The 9718-nt window shown below is 47.8% G+C and overlaps 1 protein-coding gene across 1 annotated transcript; it reads right to left on the bottom strand.

The window, feature by feature from the left end:
• Nucleotides 1–361: 361 nt before the first annotated feature.
• On the bottom strand, nt 362–6399 carry LOC111090837 (glyceraldehyde-3-phosphate dehydrogenase-like). Its single transcript, XM_038564463.1, has 2 exons — nt 5159–6399; nt 362–535 (listed from the first exon to the last, which is right to left on the bottom strand). The coding sequence occupies exons 1-2, from the start codon at nt 5504–5506 to the stop codon at nt 362–364; spliced, it is 522 nt and encodes a 173-aa protein (XP_038420391.1). The 5' UTR covers nt 5507–6399.
• Nucleotides 6400–9718: the final 3319 nt, after the last annotated feature.

Here is a 9718-nt window from a genome sequence, read left to right as displayed (position 1 = left end):
TGGATAGACAGACTCATCCTAACAAGGCTGAAGGCCATGCTGCTGTCTTGACTTCTCCTGCCCTCAAAAGACCCTCAGCACGTTTCCTCTGTCAATTCTATGCCAGGGTTGAGGATAACAATTGCTGACGTGCATCTAGTCCTTTCTGGGTGCCAACAGCAGTGCTGAGAGCTTGTTACACAGATGTTACCTGATTTAATCCTCTTGGTAATCCTCTGAGGCTCCAGAATTCCTGTTCTCCAAGTGAGGGAAAAAAAAAAAAAAAGAGCTCAGAGCATTGAGTGACATTGCAGGTAAATGACTGAGCTGGGCTCTGGAACCAAAGCCTAAGCTTTAAATCGTCGTATTCAGTGGTGTTTAATTATCTCATGTTCATTAGAAATTGAGTGGCAAGCACTGCCAGCAGGGTTGCCACGATGCACAACTCCCAGGACATGGCATTGCCTTTGCTGTCTGAGTGAATCACAGCCCTGGAGAGGCGCAGGGCCCGCTGGCGGGTTGGCCCTGGCTGCCTAGGTGAAGGCAAGGGCTGTCCCTGGCAAACCAGTCATCAGGAAAGATAAGCCTGATAGATTGTTATGGAAATTTTTTAAAAAATGAGCTTGGCTTTCCGTTGGTTCGAGCACTCACCCAAGAGTTTATGGTCTGGAATAAAGACATCTATGCTGGAGAGAGATGGAAAACACACGGTCACTCCCTATAAGACTTGAGGCCACCAATTCCACCTGAGTTCATCGGCTTAGCGCTGCTGCCCAGGCAGGGAGCTAGTGTTCCCGAGTGTGACAACATAAGGAGGAAGCTACGATATCACATGACCTCCTCCTAGTCACAGGGGGCTGCCTGGAGGAGGCATGCTTCTCCGAGAACTACGAGAGCGGGAAAGGGAGGCACTGATGAAGCCGGAACACTTTTTCAACGTGGAAATGGCAGCTTAAGCACATGGTCACATAAACACACTGGCAACTGATAGGACAACGGTGATCTGGTATTTAAAAGAAAGAGAATCATCCAGGATTCCTTTATGAAGAGGGTGACTCTCTTTTTTAAGAGGAAGAATGAAAGAGAATTCCTCTACTATGCTTCAGACGAGCTCCTCACTCCACTTTGCACACACAACCCTCCCTTTATGTTCATTCGTTTCTTTCCTAAGTCAGAGATTTCCAAAGTTTTCCACGAAAGGAACCCTTAGTGTCTCAGTAAACTTCTCAGTGCCCTAAGCCAAAAGAAATACCTCACAGTTAGAGTGCGAGTAGTTAGGTCCGTACAACCTAATCAGCATTTATGTGCTAACCACCTAGTAGCTGTTCAAAAAAATAATACACATATGGTGAAAGAAAAGAAAAGTTTCATTCTTAAACCATCACAACTACTTACCAATGAGATGTGTGTGCCTTTTAGGCGCTGCACAACTTCTCCAACTTTGCAATCACATTGGGTGCCACCACCCTAACTCCCTATTCCACGGTGATTTTTTTCTTAAGATTTTATTTATTTATTCATGAGAGACACACAGAGAGAGGCAGAGACACAGGCAGAGGGAGAAGCAGGGCCCTTGCAGGGAGCCCGATGTGGGACTCGATCCCAGGACCCCAGGATCACGCCCTGAGCCAAAGGCAGACGCTCAACAGCAGAGCCACCCAGGTGTCCCTCCAGTGATTTTCACAAAACTGAGACTATCATACGATCTGAGGTCTTCCACGTGGAGGCCAGATCACAGAGCTGGGAAGAAACTCTCCTGACCTAATATCTGGAGGAAGGAGAGTGCAGGCATTGGTTCAAAGCTTCAATGTTAAGACTGTCAAGGCGATTCTTTTGTCCTTTTCTTCTTGTTTGCAGGATGCCCACTACAGTCTCAAATATCAGAGCCAAGCAGGAAAGAAGGAGGAATTGGTAGTGCCAGCCTCATCTGACACAGCCTTTTAACAAGATAGCAAGAGCTATTTCCGAGACGGCTTCCCACCCCAGAAGGTGTCCCCCGGTAGATCTCCTGGACCAGAAACTGTGTCATCTGTCCATCACTGGCTGCAGGGAAGGCTGAGAAAGTCAGCAGTTAGCTGGGTACAAAGTGCTCCAAGTCAGGGCTCAGTAGCAAGGGAGGAGGGGTGGACTTGGGGCGAACAAACAAGATCTGCTGGAGAGCCACGGGTACTCATACCACGATCAGCGGGACAGGAATGAATCCCTGCTCCCAATCACCTCAGGTCTAACCCGGAGACAAATGTGACTTGCTCCAAAACTTTGATGACTACACAATGATCAAGAGATATATATTGCTCTAGGAAGCTACTTGACTAGCCTAAGAGGGTCACAGAAAGTTCTAGGAAGCAGCTAACCGCACTGTTAAAGAAAGGCATTCAATAGGAAGAGGAACAGGAAGCACGGGGGCCCAGGGACGTGAAGGAAAAGATGTTACAGGACTTGAGTAGCCCACGATCTGGTGCCCAGAGCACAGCAGGGCTGGTGGGAGGACAGAGGGTGGCGGGAAATGACACAGAATAGGTCATGGAGTCAGCTAGGCCCCTGCATGCCCCCCGGCTCCGTGGAGAAATGCTCCTTTCACTCTGCGGGTCTGCTAGTGACATGGCCCAACCTTCCACGTCCTGCAGGTGGTCCTCCACCCAAGCAGAACCAGAGTCCCTTGGGGGGGCGGGGGATTGATGCCGAATAAGACTCCATCCTAAGGACGGTGCAAATCTGGGGAGCTGCTATTTTCCTCCTGCAGAGAGAGCTTGCCTGGCGGATGGGCTGGGCCTGGGGCCTGGGGTCTGGGGCCTGGGGCCTGGGACCTGGGGCCTGGGGTCTGGGGCCTGGGGCCTGGGACCTGGGGCCTGGGGTCTGGGGCCTGGGACCTGGGGTCTGGGGTCTGGGGTCTGGGACCTGGGGTCTGGGGCCTTGGGCTTGGGGCCTGGGGTCTGGGGCCTGGGGTCTAGGGCTTGGGGCCTGGGGCCTGGGGCCTGGGGTCTTGGGGTCTGGGGCCTGGGACCTGGGCCCTGGGGCCTGGGGCCTGGGACCTGGGGCCTGGGACCTGGGAACTGGGACCTGGGGCCTGGGGCCTGGGGGGAGAGCCTGGTCAAAGCACTCTAACATCCTGGCTCCCACCAAAACCCAGAAAACCATCGGAGTAACTTAAGCTGCTACCATTTCTGGCTTTGTGTAAGCCAGTTGAAACTAGTTTTTATTAAGCAACTTTGAGTTAGTTCTTATCTCTCGCGCTGGCAAGGTCTTGAGGAGGCCTGTGGTTCTAAGCAGGAGGCTCTCACCCGTGGGCTCCCACACCCAGCGCAGGCTGGGGTCCGGCCTCAGCCCGGCTCCCCGCCGACCCCATCTCCGCCTCCCCGCGCCCCCGACCGAGGCCCTGAGTCGGTCAGCTGGCAGGCTGGCACCCGCTTCCTGTCCCGCAGACCTGGGCGCCCTTCCTGGGCTGTTATCTGACTCCACTATCGGCAGGTGGCATCCAGGAACACCGGGGACTTCTAGGAAAAACGATGTTCTGCAAGACGAAGGCACGCGGCCCGGTGACCCCGGTGGCCCCGCCGAGGCCTGTGTGCCCCGAGCCAGCAGCCCGGCTCGACCCGGGAGCCCGCGCCCCAAGCCCGCTCTCCTTGCTGATTGCAAGGAGTCCCACCTGCAGGGGGTCGTGCTGCCTGCTCCCCGGACCAGCCTGGGGAAGTCACCTCCCCTTTCCGAGCGTCCACCTCCTCCGTCCTCTACGTGCATGTTGACCGTGGTTGCTAACACACGTTCAGTGCCTACGAGGAATCGGGCATGCTAAGCACTGCACATGGTAATAGTCACCTCCGTCCGCAAGAACTGGCACATTGTGAGATTTTCATCAGGGTCTGTCATTGTTATTATTATCTGTGATGTCATGGGAACCAACAACTTCAATCTAATAGTTTAAAAAAAAAAAAAAAAGATTTTATTTGAGAGAGAGAGAGAGCCCGAGCAGGGAGGGGAAGAGGGGGAAAGGGAGAAGCAGGCTTCCCACTGAGCTGGGAGCCCATGTAGGGCTCAATCCCAGGGCCCTGAGATCATAACCTGAGCCAAAGGTAGATGCTTAACTGACTGAGCCACCCAGGTGCCCTTTATCTTTTAATAAATGAGAACACTGACATGGAGAAGCAGTGATTGACCTACCTAAAATCATATGATGTCATCAGTGACAGAGCAAAAACTAGAACTCAAGTCTCATCAAAATTAAGATGTGGCTACCAAAAAGCCACAGAAATCATAGCATATCTAGAAATATGCTATGGGATTATGTGATTTCTATGGACAAAATTTTTAAATTCTTTTTTTTTGGGGGGGGGTACAGTATACTTTATTGATGGTACATGACAAGGTAGGGCTCCCCAAGCCACTCCCCTTCCTTGGGGTCTGGGATGTAAATTGGAGGTCAGGAGATTCTCAGTGTGTTGGGGGATTAAGCTGGGGCAGGAACTCCCCAGCAGCTGAGGGCCTCTCTCTTCCTCTTGTTCTTGCTGGGGCTGGTGGTCCAGGAGGCTCTTACTCCTTGGAGGCCACGTGGACCATGAGGTCCACCACCCAGTTGCTGTAGCCAAATTCATTGTCATACCAGGAAATGAGCTTGATGAAGTGGTCATTGAGGGCAATGTCAGCCCTGGCGTCGAAGGTGGAAGAGTGGGTGTCACAGCTGAAGTCATAGGAGACAACCTGGTCCTCAGTGTAGCCCAGGATGCCCTTGAGGTGGCCCTCCTATGCCTGCTTCACTACCTTCTTGATGTCGTCATATTTGGCAGCTTTCTCCAGGCAGCAGGTCAGATCCACAACTGACACGTTGGGGGTGGGGACAGGGAAGGCCATGCCAGTGAGCTTACCGTTCAGCTCAGGGATGACCTTGCCCACAGCCTTGGCTGCGCCAGTGGAAGCAGGGATGATGTTCTGGGCAGCCCCTTGGCCATCGCCACAGCTTCCCAGAGGGGATGTCCACAGTCTTCTGGGTGGCAGTGATGGCATGGACGGTGGTCATGAGGCCCTCCTCGATGCCGAAGTGGTCATGGATGACTTTGGCTAGAGGAGCCAAGCAGTTGGTGGTGCAGGAGGCATTGCTGACAATCTTGAGGGAGTTGTCATACTTCTCGTGGTTCACGCCCATCACAAACATGGGGGCATCAGCAGAAGGAGAAGAGAAGATGACCCTCTTGGCCCCGCCCTTCAGGTGAGCCCCAGCCTTCTCCACGGTGGTGAAGACCCCAGTGGACTCCACAACATACTCAGCACCAGCATCACCACGTTTGATGTTGGCGGGATCTCGCTCCTGGAAGATGGAGGTGGACTTCCCGTTGATGACAAGTTTCCCGTTCTCAGCCTTGACCGTGCGGTGGAATTTGCCGTGGGTAGAATCATACTGGAGCATGTACACCATGTAGTTGAGATCAATGAAGGGGTCATTGATGGTGACAATATCGATTTTGCCAGAGTTCAAAGCAGCCCTGGTAACCAGGCACCCAATAAGGCCAAATCCACTCACTCCAACCTTCACCATCGTTGTCTCCGGGACGCGGCTGGCCCTGCACCAGAAGATGCGGCTGTCTGTCAAACGGGGAGGAGCAGAGAGCCAAAATTTAAAATTCTAATGAAAAACATAAAAAGTGATCTGAATAAGTGGAGAATGGAAATATTCAATGCTCTTGAGTGGGCAATTTCACATGATAATGGTAATAATTATTCTCGGGTTAATTCATAAATGAAATGCAGAGACCAGTTGGGCATTTTGAGGAACTTGAAAACTGGATTCTAAAAATGTCTTTGGAGGAAGACAGGTCCACGAATAGCTAACTTTAGAAAAAAGAGGGGAGAATTGGCTGGAAGTCACTGAGACATTAGAAGGTGGTAGTAATAAAAAACCGTTGGTTTTGGCACAAGAATAGATAAATGGATTGGTGAATCTTCGTAGAGAGGAGAGTCAGAGCCTTATGTAATCAGACCCTAATATATATATGACACAGGAGCCATTGCAATTCTGTAGGGAAAGACCAGATTGTTTAGTGTATGGAGTAGAGGAAACTTGTTCACTATTTGGAGAGGAAATAGAATAGGATCCCTTTCTTAAGAAGATTCCAGATGACTTAAAGTTCTAAATGTGAAAGATAAAATATCAAATATTAGAGAAAAAAAGTGAGCCATTTTTATTATCTAGAGGAAGGAAGAGTTTTCATGAACAAAAATAAGGATCACTTTTCAACAAAGAATATAGGGACAAAGTCACTAGACAGGTGACAGGAAAGATAAAGATTTTTGTGATATCTCAAATTGCAAAGGCAGGTACGATTTACAGACAGCAGGCATGATTTCCTGCTACCCAAGCAGAGGAGAGCAGCCCCTGTAAGAAAATGGGAAAAGAAAACCTAATAGATACTTACAAGGAAGAAAGCTTACAAATTAATAGATAAATGAAGAAATGCTCAAAATCATGAATAGTCAGTAAATGCCAGTTAAAGCAATAAGATGTCCCTTTAACCTATTGACTGAAAAATTAGAAAACTATATAATGCAAGTGTCATTTAGGTGCAGGGATAAAAGATCCCGCATACACTGATGTACACGGACGAGAGTGTATCTGCATTAGTCTGAGTTATTTAATGAAATTGTGAATATGCATGCATCCCGGGGGGCCCAGCAATCCCACTCCTGGGCATAAATCCCAAGAAATTCTTTTTTAAAAAAATTTATTTTTTATTTACATTCAATTTAATTAACATAGAGTGTATTCTTAAGTTTCAGGGGTAGAATTCATTTTTATTTATTTATTTTTTTTTTACTTTTTTAAAAATCTAAATTCAATTTGCCAACATACAGTATAACACCCAGTGCTTCTTACTGAGCTCTGAGAGGGGTAGGTTTGGTTATTGTTTGTAATTATTCGCTCTCCTTGCCCCATAAAAGGACTTCCACTGACCTCAGCAGGACTTTGAGGAGGATGCTGGGCTTCTCAGCCTGAGGGGGTAGGGCAGGGGGTAGGGATGGGGGTGAGGTCAGGCTCAGCCATGTGACTTGCTTTGGCCAGTGGAACAGAAGTGGAAGTTCTAAAAGCCAATCGGTGCAGAAGCTTCCAGTGCTGTTGCTTTTTCCCCCTCCATCTCTCTAGCTCTTTTTTTCCTCTGCCAGGGATAGGACTTGTCCCAAATAAAGGCTGTTCCTTCAGCCTGGCTGCTGTGATGAGGATGCATGGAACAGGAAGGAGCCTGTTGCCAGCAGCTGGAACATGTGGCCTGAACAAGAAAGGAGGCTTTGTGGTTGTTAGCCGCTGAAGTCTTTTGTTTTGCTTTTATTATAGCAGCAAAACTAATACAGGGATCTGCGAGCTCATTGTTCACTGCAGTGCTGTTCATGGTGGCAGATAGTCGGGGGGGCAGCCTCAGTGTCCATCGCTGATGAAACATGGCACACACGGTGGGCTACTAGCAGTCTTAACATGCAAAAAATTAAGCATTCACAAAAAAATTATGGATGAACCTTAAAAATACAGTGCTTAGTGAAAATATTAAGAAATAGTATCGTACATAACCAATGAACCTAAAAAACACAAAACTACACAACACTATGGATTTCACAGAAATACACACCTGTGAAAAGATGAGGACATTAGCATGATGTCTAGGGATGAGAGAAGACTGGGAGGGGGGTATGGAGATAAATAGAATTTTGAAATGTCCAATCAATTAACATTTTTAAAGAGTAATTTGGAGAAAAAAAGGAAATAAGGGAAAGGGATCCACAGCAATTAGCAATTTGCTTAGTGCTTTTTCTTTCATACTCTGTTGCTTCGTTATTCATACTCCCAGAAAAACAGTAATGTCGCAAGTCATAAATCACTTCATATGTTTTGACTGCAATATTTCCTCCAACCCCTATTGGACTCTATAAAGACAGCAGATGTCACCCTTCTCATTTAACGCATTTTTATCCAGTGGCTTTGCTGGTAAGAGATTAGTAGTCCCTCACCCTGACATAAAACGTAGTATGTGACAGGTGCTATTTTGAGCATTTTATAGGTATTAACACATTTAAACCTCATGACAATTTCACGGGCAGTTCCTCTTATTATCATCATCTCCATTTTATAGCAGGGGAAACTGAGGCACAGTGGAGTGACTTGCCATGCAAATAGTATGTAGTGGATCGAGGATTTGAGTCGCATTATGACTCTAGAGTTAAGGCAATATCATATTTAGTCCCGGACTGTATGCGTAAACTAAGATGTCCTGGAAAAGCCAGGACACACGGCACACTGTCACATCCAACTTCTAGACACTGTGCTATGCTGCCTCTCAGAAGGACGTCCAGGCCCCTGAGTCCACAGGCAAGTACCCTTCATCACAGCAGGACTGTTTAAGATCAGATCTTGCCAATTCCTAGGAAAAATAACAGCAGAAGTTGGCTCTCTGGGTATTTAAGAAGTGGAAATGGGGAATGTGATCTGGTTTCAGAGCTGAAAAGTGGTTGAGCTGGGCCCTCGGGGACTTGGATTGGAGCTGTCACACACAGGAGGATAAAGCCTCAGCCAGCCTTGGGCTCTATGTCAAAGAAAAAAAGAATAAGGAATAATCTGAAGATGTAAAAGGTTTTTCTCCTGATCTGAGGCTAAACAGGCTGGCTAATAGAAGGCACTTTCCTCCAACACAGTCTACTCTGCCCTTGTAAGATGGAGACGTTTCTGTTCCTTCCCCACCCAGACTCCTCAGGAAGAATTAATAATTACACTGTACTAGTTGCATTGCACTGATGCTTACAAAGTGGCAACATTCACTCCTTTGCCTTATATGCATGATCTCATCTATGCCTCACAATGATCCTATAAAGCAAGTATCATTAGTAATAGTAGTAATTTATCCATTTTACAGATGAGAAAACTGAGACTATGGGATGTTCCGCACTTGCTGAAAGCTACACATTTTGTAATAAATTGAGGTTTAATTTTCCTTAGAGCCCATGCTCTCTGTGAGAATTTAGTTGATCACTCCTCCCCCCATTGCATGGAATGCTATCTGGTAGACAGAATGGGATCAACATTCCTCATTCTAACCCATCTTTGGACAAGGAGTAGGAGTGGTTCTAAAAATGAGCTTCATTTCCCCACAGTTTGGGGGAAATCTATATACCTTCAGACTGGAATTATTTACTCTTTGGAGTAGAAAGACCTATCAGGAGAACTTGTTGGACATTTTTTTTTAATACAGAAAGAAGGGGAGATAAATAAGGAAAGGTTCCTCCCAGGAGGGAAAGAAAAGAAGGTGCCATGATGTAGAGAAATTGAGTCACCATAGCTGGCATGACATCAATGCACCATGTTGGCGAGAGAAATGCTCCGTCTCCACAACCCTTGGACATATTGACTCCCAGGGCAGCCCAGAGCCCCTCAGGCAAGCTCATCAAATTACTGGAATTATTAACAGCTTCTTGTTGGCAGGTCCAAGGAATCTCACACAACTCCAGTCTGACCCCTGAAGCTCAACAGTCTTTATTAACCTGCTTTTGAAGATGGATTCAAATGGAAGGATGTGACGTTGGTGGTTAAAGCACCTTAGGGAGAACTTTCCTTTGTCAGGGCAGGGATGGTCTGCCTCCCTCTTCCAGGCTTCATCCAGGAAAAGTCCAGAAGGACCCGCATCCCCCCACGTAGATATGACATACTGTAGAATCATCCACACACAAAAAATGCTTCCTCCTGTGTTATTCACAGTGAAGACAGACCTTT

This window comes from Canis lupus, chromosome 18, assembly GCF_011100685.1.
Source record: "Canis lupus familiaris isolate Mischka breed German Shepherd chromosome 18, alternate assembly UU_Cfam_GSD_1.0, whole genome shotgun sequence".
Classification (NCBI taxonomy): Eukaryota; Metazoa; Chordata; class Mammalia; order Carnivora; family Canidae; genus Canis; species Canis lupus.
The sequence above is the reverse complement of the archived record's forward strand: the minus strand, read 5'-3'. Positions and strand labels throughout refer to the sequence as shown.